Source organism: Photinus pyralis, unplaced genomic scaffold, assembly GCF_008802855.1.
Source record: "Photinus pyralis isolate 1611_PpyrPB1 unplaced genomic scaffold, Ppyr1.3 Ppyr1.4_LG10, whole genome shotgun sequence".
Lineage (NCBI taxonomy): Eukaryota > Metazoa > Arthropoda > Insecta > Coleoptera > Lampyridae > Photinus > Photinus pyralis.
Window position 1 is genome coordinate 12,297,481 of NW_022170250.1, and position 16,192 is coordinate 12,313,672.

A 16,192-nucleotide genomic window follows, 5' to 3' on the forward strand; every position below is an offset into this window, starting at 1 on the left:
AGCCTTCAGCAACTTTAAAAGGTTTTAAAAGCTCTAAGACGTGTCTGGGAGTTTTTAAAGCATTTTTAAAGGCTTATAAAGCTTTTGAACGCCTCTTGAAGGCATTAAAAGCTGTTGACTACTCTCAAATTCTCTGAGAATTGAGAAAGGCCAAAGAAACCTTCAAGGACCCCTACAATTCCCTAAAAGAACGTCAAGACCCGTTTTTTTAACTCTCGTAAGGATTCTTAAAGTCTCTTTAAGGTTTTCAAAAACCCTTGGAAGCTTCGCTGGGCGCTGTTAGAGACTGTTGGCGACTCTTGAATGTTTTGAAAAGCTAATAAAAGCTTTTAAAGACTCGTTCAAGCCCTTAAAAATCAATACAAGCTTTTACGAACTGATACGCGACCTTGACGCCTGGTCAAAAGCTATTCTTCAGCTTTTTCAGCACTTTTAAAAGCTTTTGGAACCTTCTGTTGAAGACCTTTAACTGCTCTGCAAGATCAATGCGAGATTCTAAAGTGCGTCAGAGAACCCCTTTTACACTCTTACAAAAGTAATAAAAATGTTAAAGCCGTTTAAAGCCTTTTAAAGAATGTTGAAAACCTTTGGAAGCTCTTAGAAGCCGTGGCCGTGGTTCTAAAAAATATATATGAAAGCTTTTTTCCTTTCTCACTTTTAAACTGCATTATGGGTTTTTAAAGGCCTTTAAAGGTTTTTGGGGGGCTTAGAAACCTTAAATACTCTGAAATCTCAATAAAAGCTTTAAAGTACACATAGAAACTTTAAATGGGGTAATCATGACATGCTTAACAGACCTTTCAACAACTTTTGAAAAGATTTTGAAGACCTTTAGAAGCTCTTATAGAAACTGATGATGACTCTATAAAAACCCCTTAAAGACTAATAAAAGCTGTTAAGGACTCGTACAAGCCCTTAAAGGCTTCTGTTATAGTATATTATCATTGTTCAAGGCTCTTAAGAAACTTTAATAGGCTCTTCGATGTTTCTGGAAGTCTTTTTAGAGACTGTTGACGACCTTTGGATGCTCTCAAAGATCAATAAAAGCTTAAGCACCCCTAAAAGCTCCTAAAGGTCGTTAGAATAGCCCCTTTACATCCTTAAAAGCGTAAATAACATTTTTTAATAGCCTTTAAAGCCATTCAAATTCTTTTATAGAATCTTGGAGACCTTTGGAAGCTCTTTCAAGCCTTTGGCTACTAGGTATATTAAATGTTTTCGAAAATGTATGAAAACTTTTGTCACTTTTAAAGAGTATTAAGGGATTTTAAAGATCTTTAAAGGCTTTTGGGGGTGCTTAGAAACCGGTCCAGCTCTTATTTACCTTGAAATCCCAATAAAACCTTTGAAACGTTCATAAAAGCTCCATGACAAACCAAATATATCCATTAAAACATCCCTGTTAAGGATTCTCGAAGGATTTTAGGATTTTTCAACAACTTTGTAAAGGTTTTGAAGACAGAAGCTCTTAGAAACTCTTAGAAACGACTCTTAAAAGCTCTTAAAGGCTATTAAAAGCTTTTATGGACTCGTATACAAACCCTTAAAGGCTTCTGAAGGCTATTAGGTGTATTGCAGGGGTCTTTAAAATCTGTTTGGAAACTTTTGTGAGCTCTTAAAAACCGTCGGCGACAATTAAATGCCCTTAATGTTTCATAAATGCTTGTAAAGCTTTCATGAATGCTCTCAAAGACTAATTAAAGGAAGTTTTTTTTACAGTAGGTACTAAGGATTCTTAAAGGTGTGAAGGCTCTTAGCTACACTCTAAAAGCTGTAAAGAATATTCTTAATGCCTCTTCAGTATTTTAAAGGGTTTTTAAAGGCTCTTGGACACTTGGAGACTGTTAGGGACGTCTGAAAGACCAATAAAAGCCTTTAAGAACTCTCACAGGCCTTAGTCCTGTCAAGGCGAGTGTTTTACATTTTTACAGCGATTGTTAAAGCCCTTTAAGCAATTTTAGCAAATTTTAAAGGCTTTTAGAAATTTGTGGAAGCCTTTAGAGAATATATTTGCGATTCAAAGTGTAGATGAAGTATTTAAGCTCATCAAGGCAAGTCCGAGGACCCTGATTCATACAGCCCTTTTTTTCGGTTGTTATATTATGAATTTTTGAAACATTTTTTCAAATATTCGTCTGTTTGAAGAGTGGGGGACTGATTAGAATTGCAAAATTCTGTAAATGGGGGGTCTAAGTTAACACGAATGCGAAGGTAATCCGCCAGATGTCGCCATCAGTAGACATGTCATAATCTATAAATAGTAGACGTTAAGTTCTCTTTTTAAGTTAAACAAATCTTTCCACTTATATTTTTGGTATTTAACAATAATTTAAAAAATTGTTATTAAATAAAGTGTTAAAATTACGTTTTAAACAAAATGCCAGTCTTTCATACGAAAACAATCGAATCCATTTTGGAGCCAGTCGCACAGCAGGTAAATAGTCATTTGTTTATCTCATTTTTTTTTGTTTCGTGAGGGGACCTCCAAATGCCAGAGGTGGGCGTGTCGCTCACCTAAAGACCTACTAATTTTTTCTCATTAAAATTCATCGAACGCGCGAGTAGGAAGAGCGTAATTCGATCTTGTCCAAAAAAGGCAACTTCCTCAAATGCTACCGTTTCGCAGGTGTCTCGACTGGTAATACTGCACGAGGAGGCCGAAGATGGCAACGCGATGCCCGATCTTCAGCAGCCCGTTCGGGTGGTCAGCAACGCCGTCTCGAACCTGCTCAAGGTGGGCAAGGAGACGATCAGCAGCTCGGACGATCCGATCCTGCGACAGGACATGCCCGCCGCCCTGCAGAGGGTCGAGAAGTCCTCCGTACTGCTCGAGCAGGCGAGCGACATGCTGAAGCACGATCCGTTCTCGGGGCCGGCCCGGGAGCGCCTCATCGAGGGTAGTGGCGGCATTTTGCAAGTAAGTCATATCTCTCCGTAACCACAATGACGTGGTTTCTAATCGCATGCTCACGTCATCGAGCAATAAGAATTAAAATAGTGGGCTCATTATTTCCGTCGAGAAGTCGTACTTAAAATTAGTTCCGAGTTATTATTACTACGGGATTACGAAAGAACAGAGTCCACTTATAACCGTAGCGTTTTGTAATATTTTACATCGTTGGCCTATTGTCACGGCTCACTTCACTGATGAGATTGCCACTAGAGGGCGTCCAGCACAGTTTTATCATTTTTTTTTAAGTAGTAACGTTCAACATCTTTCATAGAGCTTGTTTCCTTACACTTTAACGGCGTGAAATTAGCAATAACGCCACAGAAATTAATATTAAATTTCCACTAAACAGGATTTATCCATTCATACGCATATTTATTGCTAACTTCATAAGAAATATGCAAAATCTCGCTAATCACTTATTGGTAACTTCACATGGATTTTCACTTACTAGGTATCTTCTAACATTACCCTGTATATTTTAATCTAAAAATTCTCTTTTTGAATTGAACTTTTTGGATTTTTTAAAAGAAGATTTAATATGCTATCATTTTAGATGAAAATATACCGGGTGTTCTATTTAAAAAAATGAGGTTAGGTCCTGTAACTTTATTACCTAACCCCGTATACTCGCAACGAAAAGCTTAATTTAATACAAACACGGCGGGACATTGGGATTTTGTCGATTATTTCCATAAAAAATTTGGTTTGAAGTAATTTTGATATTCCTAAAGAAATCGGCCTGTGAGAATTATTTGCAGAAACAGATTTTGTATGGTATTTATTGATAAGAATCCATGATTTTGGTTACTTTACTTCATTTTGCATTCAAATTCAGTAATACAATTCCTTTGGTTGAGAATGTACCAGTAATTCACTATGTGGTAAATATGGACACATGCGCGGACGTCAATGTCAAATTGTGCTCAAGCTGCCTTACTTATCTGCTAGAGGGCGCTTTTAAGTATATCTAAATGGTATATTTGTGTTACCCACGAAATGGGAAATCCCCCCTTGAAAAAGAAAGATGTTCCTTTTCCTACAATTATCATAAGTGGTTTCCCCCTCCAATACAAGTGTTCCCTCTGACAATTATCTCCTTGCAGGCGACCTCCGCCTTGCTACTTTGCTTCGACGAATCGGAGGTGAGAAAGATCATCCACGAATGCAAACGTGTCCTTGACTACCTCGCCGTCGCCGAGGTGATCGAAACGATGGAGGAGCTGGTGCAATTTTTACGCGATCTCAGTCCGTGTCTGAGCAAGGTGTCGCGCGAGGTGAGCGCGCGCGAGAAGGAGTTGACGCACCAGGTGCACGCCGAAACTTTGGTGCGTTGCCTGGAGCAGGTGAAGACTCTGGCGCCGATCCTCATCTGCTCCATGAAGATTTACATTCACATCATCACGCAAGGGGGCAAGGGGGCGGAGGAGGCGGCCGAAAATCGGAATTATTTAACCGCTCGCATGTCCGATGAAATAATCGAAATCATTCGCGTGTTGCAATTGACGAGTTACGATGAGGATACGTCGGAGCTCGACAACTTGACCGTTCTGAAGAAGTTGCAGAATGTGATTTTGAATAAGATCAACACCGCGAACGATTGGTTGCTGGATCACTCTGCGTTTAAGGGAGGTATCGGGGAGAAGTCTTTGCGCCAACTGATCGACGCGGCGGGCAAGGTGGCGGACAGGTGTCTTCCACCGGACGCGCAGGCAATCGGTCGACTCGTATCCGAGCTCACGACGATGACGGACGCACTGTGCGAGCTTCGACAGGACGGGCACGGAGCAACACCTCAGGCGGAGGCTTTGGCGGACAGCATCAGGAAAAAGCTGGGCCATTTGCAGCAGGCCGTACTGAACGCGGTGGTCGGCGTCGACAAGTCCGGCCTGCAACAGATCGCCCATACGGTGCAGGGCCGAATCGAGCAAGCGCGCAAGTGGCTGACGCATCCGGGGCAGAACGATCGCGGGCTGGGGCAGCGGGCCATCGCGCTGATCGTACAGGAGGGACGTAAAGTGGCCGACGGCTTGCCGGGCATTCAGAAGACGGAAATTCTGGAACTATGCGACGACGTCGACGGACTGTCGCGCCAACTGGAGCAGCTGTGCCTGCAGGGCCACGGCGATTCCGCGCAGGCGCAGGACGTCGCGAGAAAGTTATCGCAGAAGCTGCACGAGCTGAAAGAGCGCATCAACAAGGCGGTCACGAATCGGGTCGTCGAAGATTTCATCGATATCGTCACCCCCTTGAAACACTTCACCGAGGCCGTACTGGCCTTGGAGGGTACGCCGAATCGCGATCAGAATTTCTCGGACAAAGCGGCGAACCTACAACAGTTTTCGAATCGCGCCGTAAAAACCGCCAAAATGGTGGCGGCAGGTGAGCTAACCTTCTCGCTCGCCCAATATATCGTCTTGGTTTAGGTGGAAGCGGCGGCAACAAAAAGTTGGCCGAATCCTTGCAGAGCGCCTCGGGTCAGGTCGAAAGCCTAACGCCGCAGCTCGTCTCCGCCGGCAATATTCGACTCAACTATCCCACGTCGAAGGCGGCCGACGAGCACTTCGAGAACCTCCGCCAGCAGTACGCCGACACGCTTACGAAGGTGCGCAATCTGTGCGACGAGGCGACGGACTCCGGCGACTTCATCAAGGCGTCCGGTGAGTATCGTCGTGTCATTTCAAAGTCCATCGAAAGCCCCGATTGCAGAGGAGCAGATGCGGAAGCACACGTTTCTGTGCGAGGAGGCGATCAAGAACAAGCAATCGCAGAAGATGGTCGATAATACGTCGGCGATCGCGCGTCTCGCCAATCGCGTGCTGCTCGTCGCCAAGCAGGAGTCGGACAACTCGGAGGATCCCGCCTTTATCGACGAAGTCAATCAGGCATCGAACATACTGCAAAACTGTAAGTTTTACCTTTGGTTTACTTTCGGGGTTTAGAAATGTCCGCCGCAGGTGTTCCGCTGATGGTGCAGGACGCCAAGCAGGTCGCGATTAATCCGGCCGATCTGAATTCGATTTCGAAGTGGAGAGAATCAAATAAAGCGGTAAGTTTTGATTACCAACGAACAGTTTGTAGTTTTGGGTTAGCGCTATCCACTTACAATTGCGCAATTGTCGATCTTAACGTTATCTACATTACCTTCAGGTTCTTTAACTTTCCCCTGCGACTCTTTTTCGAGATCAGTGAGCGACAGGGGGGGGGGGGGGGTAAAAATTAATTTTACCTTTCATTGTGTTCTAATTAAGAGGTCTCATTGAAAGGAACCGTATTCTACCAACTACTTCCCTCCTTTTTGTCCTCTTATCAAAGTTCGGGGAGGAAGGGGAGGGGGGAGTGGACCTAGTTTTATCATTCATGGTACTCTAATGAAAGGTCTCAACGAAAGGAATTAATTTCTACCATTTCTACATTTTGAGAAAGAATGTGGAACTGGGGGGTAAGGAATACCCCCCAGGAAAAAGAAAAATTCGTGCGCTAGTGGGAATGGTGTTCAAGATCCTCCGGTTCTACATTCCCTCTCAAAACGTTTGATACAAGTGCCGAAAGCACTAAACATTTTGCGAAAGAATGTGAAACCGGGGGGTTTGGAATGCCCCCCAGGGAAAAGAAAGATTCATGCGCTAGAGGGAATGGCTGGGGGATATTCTATACCCCCCAGACCCCCCTGTGGTACACTGCCTCTCAGAACGTTTGATACAAGTGCCAAAAGCGCTAAACATTTTGAGAAAGAATGTGGAACCGGGGGGTTGGAATGCCTCCAAGGGAAAAGAAAAATTCATGCCCTAGAGGGAATGGCTGGGGGATATTCTATACCCCCCAGACACCCCTTCCCCCGCTACATTTCCTCTCAAACCGTTTGATACAAGTGCCAAAAGCACTAAACATTTTGAGAATGAATGTGGAACCAGGGGGTCTGGAATGCCCCCCAGGGAAAAGAAAAATTCATGCCCTAGAGGGAATGGCTGGGGGATAATCTATACCCCCCAGACTCCCCCTGTGCTACATTTTCGCTCAAACCGTTTGATCCAAGTTCCAAAAGCACAAAACATTTTGAGAAAGAATGTGGAACCGAGGGGTTGGAATGCCTCCAAGGGAAAAGAAAAATTCATGTCCTAGAGGGAATGGCTGGGGGATATTCTATACCCCCCAGACACCCCTCCCCCCGCTACATTTCCTCTCAATCCGTTTGATACAAGTGCCAAAAGCACAAAACATTTTGAGAAAGAATGTGGAACCGGTGGGTCTGGAATGCCCCCCAGGAAAAAGAAAGATTCATGCGTTAGAGGGAATGGCTGGGGGATATTCTATACCCCCAAACCCCCTTTGTGCTATATTTCCTTTCAAAACGTTTGATACAAGTGCCAAAAGTACAAACATTTTGAGAAAGAATGTGGAACCGGGGGGTCTGGGGGCTATTCCCCAGGAAAAAGAATGATTCATGCGCTAGAGGGAATGGCTGGGTGATATTGTATACCCCCCAGATTCCCCCTGTGCTACATTTTCTCTCAAACCGTTTGATACAAGTTCCAAAAGCACAAAACATTTTGAGAAAGAATGTGGAACCGGGGGGTTGGAATACCTCCAAGGGAAAAGAAAAATTCATGCACTAGAGGGAATGGCTGGGGGATATTCTATACCCCCCAGACACCCCTCCCCCCGCTACATTTCCTCTCAAACCGTTTGATACAAGTGCCAAAAACACTAAACATTTTGAGAATGAATGTGGAACCTGGGGATCTGGAATGCCCCCCAGGGGAATGAAATATTCACGTGCTAGAGGGAATGGCTGGGGAATATTCTATACCTCCCAGACCCTCCTGTGCTACATTTCCTCTCAAAACGTTTGATACAAGTGCCAAAAGCACTGCACATTTTGGGGGAGAATAATACACCCCGGGGAAAATTAAACTTCAAGCGTTAAAGAGAATTACTGGGGGGCATTATAGACCCGCTGGTGGTACATTCCCTCTCAAAACGTTTGACACAAGTGCCAAAAGCACTGCACATTTTGCGAAAGAATGTGGAACCGGGGGGTCTGGGGGGTGTAGAAAGTAAGTCACTGGCCTATTTCTCAGGTCGGGAACTGCCCACCCGGTTTGGGGGTCGAACCTTGAATTCTGGACCAATGCTGTAGCTGTGAATTTGAAACAAAACTTTGGACTTTGACCCAAGCTCGTGGCCTTGGAATTTCCCTGAGGAAAAAAGTCAAAACTGTGGCGAAGGGGAGTTCCTGGTTGAGTAATTAAGGAGTGACCTTTTTTGAGGTGCAAGGTCATGCTCTGGTCTGATTCATTTGAAGAGGTCATCACGTGGCAACCGTGAGGGAGGAAACGTTTAGGAGTGAACGACCGAACCGACCTCCGAGTTCAATCTTGACCCACTTTACCGATCCATGAGGCGAGTAACCTTTAAACCTAACCGTGACCTACAAAATTGATCTCTAATGACCTTGAAAATGAAATAAGGCCAAAGCCATTGACTTCTGATGACCTTGAACATTAAATCCGACATGACACCACAAAAATAGGGTCATTGACCTTTGGAGGCAAGCCATCTTTGAACTTCACTGACCTGCTTTCTAAAAGTCACTGGCACGTGGTAGGTGACCTTTGAACTTCGCCACAGTCCACGTTCCAAGGTCAGCGTTAGCTGGCGAGCGACCGTACTGATCCAGAACCGGTCTGGAGGGTATGGAAAACAATATTATGAATGCAATAGTGCCCTATTGGCATGCTAACGCTATCTTCTGCAAGGTCGCGCCCTTGGAAATCCCAAAACAAGTTCACTCCTAACGCAACCGGAAAGTCCCGTTCACTAAGGTCATGACCTTGTAGTCGGGGAAACCTCCAGCCCACGATCTTAACCCAGAATTAAAGGCCATGGGTTGGTCTTGAATTCAAGACCGTGACCCCCAAAAAATGGAGATTTTCTTCAATATGTAAAAGAAAGTTTATTATCATACTAGAAATTTTTGAAAATTCTCTGCGTTAAAACAATGGTAGTTGGGGGAAAAAATTACAATCGCGCAATTGTATCCATTTGGTGTGCCTACAAACTGTTCTCCTAACCGGCTGACTAGGCTCCTACAACATTCTTAATATTTCAGCTTCTCGGCGCAGTCGCACAAGTTCGTGACGTCATCAAACCAGAGGTTCCACCGCTGCCCAACATGACCTCACTGAAACTAGGTAAAAAACACACCTCGCTTATTACAACAGAACTCGAACAATTTGTACATATTATGTCCTTTCTAACCTTCGTGTAACTATTTCAGAATCCGGAATTCCGGGCACTTACTTTGCCGACAAAGGTACTTCTGCTTCTCTCGTGTATCGCACAATATTTTTGTTTTAATTCTGCTTTTTAACTTGCTTACGTAGTTGGTGAGCCTCTCCGTAGTACGCCGACTCCCACTTTCAGCACGGAAGCCGGTAGACTTACGCCGATTGCTAACCTTCAAGGCCGCGTTAGTCCGCTACCGAAATGGGCCCGAGGTATTATAGTGACCGACCTGTAACCGATTCGAAATTCTTTTGTTTTTTTTTGTAATTTAGGCGAGAACTCGGACCTCCTTTGCCAAGAACTAATATCTAACAATTACAGGGAGCCAGGTAATTCGTCTTTATTTGTACAGATCGCACGCCCGCTTACTGTTAACGTAACTAACCGCTGCCGGGGTGGGTTGTTGTCTAATCGTTTTACTTACACGCATTGCTAAGGATATTATAGTTTCATACCCGAGTATATTATTGACGATGGTGAGCATCTTTGCATGTCTCTACTGTCGGCGCAAAAAGTGTGTAGATTCGCATTTGTTTTGTTGTAAAACAATTTTTAATTGATCAAAGTCTCAAACGATTTTCAACTATTGCGTCACAAGTTCCTTAGAATGTGACTTATTGATGAATGAGCGAATGGTTAATTAAAAATTGTGTTACAAAAGCTGGATGAGTATTGGAAGCTCTAAAAACAGCCTAGAATGCTGTGGAAATGATCTAGAACGCTCTGAACAGCCCACTAGATCTCCAAAAAGCCTATCATTGCTACATAACGTTTTCTGGTACCCTGAAATGCAACTTTGAAGATCTGGAGTGCCTAAGATATTTTGAAAATCACTCTAGGGCATCTGGAAAGCATCTGTACAACATCTAATTGCCATCCACAGTCATACAAGTGCCTTCTAACATCTCTATGGAACATTCTAGCTTCTTAGACCCCAAGCTTTTCGGGCGTTCTATACCCCTTTTCGAGAGTGCAGATCTCAAAATGTGTTGTTGTTTCCAGAGGTAGCTCTGGAAAGCATTGATAAAACCAGCTGTAACGTTTTCCATATGCCTTGAAGTGTTTCCAGTAACTCCATAAACACATTCTATAACTTTAGAGAGCCATCTATATGTCCTGTGCAGAACTGTCCAGAGGCCTTCGAAACAAGCGAAGAGGGTTCTGGCGACAGCCTCCAGTAGGTAATCAAGTTCTAGCGCACTGTGGCCTTGAGATTTGCGCATGCGCCAAGTTGAAGGCTATCATGGTTCTTTTCTGAATAAAAAGCGATTTCGAGAGCTCCAAGGTGACGGTGAGTCATTTTGGAGATCTGCGCATGTGCCAAGGTCAAGGTAATTCGATTCGGTTCTATTTGTCGACGGAAATGGGTCGATTGAATAGAAACGAGTCCGTATCAGACCCCCCTTCAGCAAAGTATGAGTCAATAGTTGTTTCTTTATTACCCGAACAACCCCATTTTAACTTTTGAGAAATCTCCATATGCTGGGGGGTATTCCAGACCCCCCGGTACTACGTTTTCCCACAAAAGCACTTAGATTCTCATAATTTGTTTTTGGAAAAAGACAGACAAAGCTTTCTTTCTTATGCTAAATGTTTTTGGGGGAGAACATAGCACCGGGCGGTCTGGGGGGGGGTATGGAATACCCCCCAGCAGTACCCAATCAGCAAAGTATGACTCAATAGTTCTTTCTTTATTACCCGAACAACCCCATTTTAACTTTTGAGAAATCTCCATATGCTGGGGGGGTATTCCAGACCCCCCGGTACTACATTTTCCCACAAAAGCACTTATATTCTCATAATTCGTTTTTGAAACAGGACAGAAAAAGCTTTCTTGTGGAGTATGATAGTCCTAAATGTTTTTGGGGAACAACGGGAACCGGGGGTTATGGGGTGTGGAATACCCCCCAGCAGTACCCCTTTAGCATAGGAGGACTCTAGAATGCTTGCTCTATTACTGGAACTATCTCATTGTAGCTTTTGAGAAAAGGTAATCGAATCTTCGTACGGCGGGGGGGGGAGGGGGTTATCATTCGCGCAGATCTCAAGTGTGACTCATGCCCCGATAATCAATATCTCAGTGGCCTTGAAGCCCTCGAAATCGCAAATCAATAAAATCGCTTTAGTTCAGGAAAGAACCACGACGAACTTGGCGCTTGCGCAGATCTCGAGGTCAAAAGTGCGCTAGAACAGATCTTGAATCGCGAATTGGGTTTGGGTCAGCCAATCGCGGGGAAGTAGCGGCTTTACCACTCTCAAACCCGAATCTGCATACTTTTTGCGCCGACGTAATCTGTTTGAATCCCAACTGACGTGATTATTTAAAGATATGGCACCGCCAAGACCGCCTTTACCCAGCGACGACGTTCCTCTGAGACCGCCACCTCCAGAAACCGACGACGAAGACGACGTGTTCAAACGAGCCCCCAACTCGAGTCAACCGATCATGGTAACACTCGCCGATTTACTGACTATCTCTAGCGATTAACTCTTGATAAGGTCGCCGCGCACAACCTGCACCGCGAGGTCCGCCAGTGGTCATCGAAAGACAACGATTTAATCGCCGCCGCCCGCAAGATGGCGCTACTCATGGCGCGCCTATCCGAGCTCGTTCACAACGACGACAAGGGCAGCAAACGAGAGCTGATCGCGACGGCGAAGGCGATCGCCGAGGCGAGCGCCGACGTCACCGGAATCGCGAAGCAGCTCGCCCGCGAGTGCACCGACAAGCGGATACGCACGAACCTACTGCAGGTCTGCGAGCGGATACCAACGATCGCGACCCAACTGAAAATTCTAAGTACGGTGAAAGCGACGATGCTGGGCGCGCAAGGTAAGCAATCACAATTGTCTTTATAACACTGACCTCACGTACCGCTTACGTTTTTTTTTTGTCGAGGAATCGGAGCGCCGAGAAGAGGTTTATAATCTTTGTCGTTAACGTTCGCGTTCTAACCTCGATTTGTGCGTAGGTTCCGAGGAGGATCGTGAGGCGACCGAGATGCTCGAGGGCAACGCGCAGAATCTCATGCAGAGCGTCAAGGAGACGGTACGAGCGGCCGAGGGCGCTAGCATCAAGATACATTCGCAATCGCACGGACGTCTCAGATGGGTGCGACGTTTACCTTGGTACCACTACAATTAGACATTTTAACGTACAAGCTTTAACCGAAGAGTACTAAGCATAAAGAGATTTAACACAATCTTGCCACCTATCGACGAGCTTCGGTACCGTTGAATCTTCTTCTGTTTGGTACTTTTTGCTTTTAACGATATTGACAGATATTTTTATATGCTTATATTAGCGAGTAAGTTGTGCAATAGTGCCAAACGCCGATCTAGATCGTTATATTAATTTTATGTGTCAAATTCTATCGAGTATTAATTGGGTTGTTATATTTTGTTAATTGTATACACCGTAATCTATTTAAAAAATTTATAATCGTTGCTCTATTTATTGGAATGAAATTGTATTATTTATTAATTTCTTAAAAAAATAACATCACATTTAATTTGTTTATTTATTAGTATTGTAGATCTGAAGAGCCTTTCGGGAACGATAGAGCAGTGGTTCCCAAAGTTGACTGGGATCCGACCCATCTAAAAAAATTACCATTATTGAGACCCACCTTACAGAAAATAGGGTATAAATATTGGTAATGCTCAGACTCGCCCTAGTGGCAAGTCGTGGAACTAATTAATGCTGTCTTATTTGTTCTAAGTGAAATTTCAAATTTACCACTTCCTATTGTTTCTATTCATATCTGACACAGTGACGAATCGCTCATTAGAGTCCATTGCAATATTCGCTCGCGACCCACAGTTTGGGAAATACTGGCCTAGAGAGCTCCGAGGGGTAGGGGAGAACATTGGAAAGCCAACAGGAAACATTCTGAGACCATAGGCATGGCAGGAATTTAGAGACAAGTGTTTCACTGAAAGCTATAGTCTGAAATCGACCGACTAAAGACCTTTTTTTGTAGAAAAAAAGATGAGATCACTAGGTACAGTTATTGACAAAAGTAATAATCGGCAAGAGGTAAATCCTGCAGCGTATGCAACCAACATTTCTATATTGTGCATCTTGGAAATGCGTACCAACAAATTAAGGTTTCCCTCCTTGAAGAAACCAACGGAGCCCGACATGATAGACATGTTGGTTGCTTATGGTGCAGAGTTTACCTATTACGCGATCATTACTTTTGTCAATGAGCGTACATCAAAAATTGCGTGTGTGTTTTCTTTGGAGATCGGTTTTTTGGCCATAATTTTTGATGTAGTAGTTCGCTATCCTGAAAAGGTTGGTTGTTTTTCAAACCAAGGAAGAATATTTTGGTCCTCCTATAAGATCAAAAATCCGTGGATCAAGCAATAACAATTAACAACGTGGCAGTAGCAATACTGACAGGCTGGAGAGGTACAACCCCTAAGGACTCACATTCGATGGTCTCCTTCTGATAGTTGTACTGTAAGTGGTTAACAGCTTTAAATATTTTGGTGGAGAATATTATAGAACGGGGGGGGAGGGGCTCTCTTTTCTTTTTCTCTCTTTTCTTTTTTCTGGGGACCCCGGTACTACATTCTCATTCAAAACGAGATTTGGTGTTCCTTTTCCTACAATCATAAGATTTTCGTGCGCTAGAGAGAATGGCTGGGGGGTATTCCATACCCCCCAGACCCCCCGGTACATACATTCTAATTCAAAACGTTCAGCCCTTCCTCACGAACTTCTGTGTGAGATACAAGTCCCATAGACAATGAATATTGGGGGTAAGAATGTGTAACTGGGGGGTATGGAATACCCCCCAGAGAAAAGAAGAGATTGCTGGTGTTGCTTTTCCTACAACCATCATAAGATTTTCGTGCGCTAGAGAGAATGGCTGGGGGGTATTCCATACCCCCCAGACCCCCCGGTACATACATTCTAATTCAAAACGTTCAGCCCTTCCTCACAAACTTCTGTGTGAGATACAAGTGCCATAGACAATGAATATTGGGGGTAAGAATGTGTAACCGGGGGGTCTGGGGGGTTATGGAATACCCCCCAGAAAAGAGATTTGGTGTTCCTTTTCCTACAATCATCATAAGATTTTCGTGCGCTAGAGAGAATGGCTGGAGGGTATTCCATACCCCCCAGACCCCCCGGTACATACATTCTAATTCAAAACGTTCAGCCCTTCCTCACGAACTTCTGTGTGAGATACAAGTGCCATAGACAATGAATAATACTGGGGGCAAGAATGTGTAACCGGGGGGTCTGGGGGGTTAAGGAATACCCCCCAGAAAAGAGATTTGGTGTTCCTTTTCCTACAATCATCATAAGATTTTCGTGCGCTAGAGAGAATGGCTGGGGGGTATTCCATACCCCCCACACCCCCCGGTACATACTTTCTTATTCAAAACGTTCAGCCCTTCCTCATGAACTTCTGTGTGTGACACAAGTGCCATAGACAATGAGTATTGGGGGTAAGAATGTGTAACCGGGGGGTATGGAATACCCCCCAGAGAAAAGAAGAGATTGGTGTTGCTTTTCCTACAATCATCATAAGATTTTCGTGCGCTAGAGAGAAAGGCTGGGGGGTATTCCATACCCCCCAGACCCCCGGTACATACATTCTAATTCAAAACGTTCAGCCCTTCCTCACGAACTTCTGTGTGAGATACAAGTGCCATAGACAATGAATACTGGGGGCAAGAATGTGTAACCGGGGGGTCTGGGGGGTTAAGGAATACCCCCCAGAAAAGAGATTTGGTGTTCCTTTTCCTACAATCATCATAAGATTTTCGTGCGCTAGAGAGAATGGCTGGGGGGTATTCCATACCCCCCACACCCCCCGGTACATACTTTCTTATTCAAAACGTTCAGCCCTTCCTCATGAACTTCTGTGTGTGACACAAGTGCCATAGACAATGAGTATTGGGGGTAAGAATGTGTAACCGGGGGGTATGGAATACCCCCCAGAGAAAAGAAGAGATTGGTGTTGCTTTTCCTACAATCATCATAAGATTTTCGTGCGCTAGAGAGAAAGGCTGGGGGGTATTCCATACCCCCCAGACCCCCGGTACATACATTCTAATTCAAAACGTTCAGCCCTTCCTCACGAACTTCTGTGTGTGATACAAGTGCCATAGACAATGAATATTGGGGGCAAGAATGTGTAACCGGGGGGTCTGGGGGGTATGGAATACCCCCCAGGGAAAAGTATTACCAGATAATGCATTATATACGCATAATTGAAGAAACATATCATTCTAGTTTAAGACACCGAAGGAATTATAAAGTTATCGTTGCTATAAAACGAAATATGATGGTGTAAAGATAAAAAACACGGATTTGAGATTGGTGTTGCTTTTCCTACAATCATCATAAGATTTTCGTGCGCTAGAGAGAATGGCTGGGGGTTATTCCATACACCATACCCCCCAGACCCCCCGGTACTACATTCTTATTCAAAACATTCAGCCCTTCCTCACGAACTTCTGTGTGCGATTCAAGTGCCATAGTAGGCAATGAATATTGGGGGCAAGAATTATGTGTAACCGGGGGTCTGGGGAAGAAGAGAGATTCGGTGTTCCTTTTCCTACAATCATCATAAGATTTTCGTGTGCTAGAAGGTACTGGCTGAGGGGGTATTGACCCCCCGGTACTACATTCTTACTCAAAACGTTCAGCCCTTCACCATGAACTTCTGTGTGTGATACAAATGCTATGGGCACTGAATATCGGGGACAAGAATGTGTAACCGGGGGTCTGGTGATACCACCCCAGGAAAAAGAGAGATACAGTGTTCCTTTTTCTGTCATCAGAAGATTTCCGTGTAGTGGTGTGGTAATCTAATTGGTATGGGTGGGTGTGGGAGGGGTATTCCATACCCTTCGGTATACTTAAGGTCTCCCTTAAAACGTAGATCCCTAAGGACTCACATTGATGGTCTCTTTCTGGTGAATGTAGAA

At 44.4% G+C, this 16,192-nt stretch overlaps 1 protein-coding gene across 4 annotated transcripts; it reads left to right on the top strand.

Annotated features, from left to right (window-relative positions):
• The first annotated feature begins 2,233 nt into the window (after positions 1 to 2,233).
• Positions 2,234 to 12,758, top strand: LOC116161204 (vinculin). Of its 4 annotated transcripts, XM_031474469.1 has the most exons (15): positions 2,234 to 2,434; positions 2,627 to 2,917; positions 4,057 to 5,332; positions 5,377 to 5,610; positions 5,660 to 5,857; positions 5,908 to 5,999; positions 9,063 to 9,144; positions 9,231 to 9,266; positions 9,337 to 9,450; positions 9,511 to 9,567; positions 9,676 to 9,714; positions 11,566 to 11,687; positions 11,738 to 12,071; positions 12,138 to 12,158; positions 12,211 to 12,758. In XM_031474469.1, the coding sequence occupies exons 1-15, from the start codon at positions 2,378 to 2,380 to the stop codon at positions 12,381 to 12,383; spliced, it is 3,126 nt and encodes a 1,041-aa protein (XP_031330329.1). In that variant the 5' UTR covers positions 2,234 to 2,377; the 3' UTR covers positions 12,384 to 12,758. The 4 variants fall into 4 exon arrangements, with proteins under 4 accessions (XP_031330329.1, XP_031330330.1, XP_031330331.1 ...); XM_031474470.1 differs by lacking the exon at positions 12,138 to 12,158; XM_031474471.1 differs by lacking the exon at positions 9,676 to 9,714.
• The last annotated feature ends 3,434 nt before the right edge of the window (positions 12,759 to 16,192 follow it).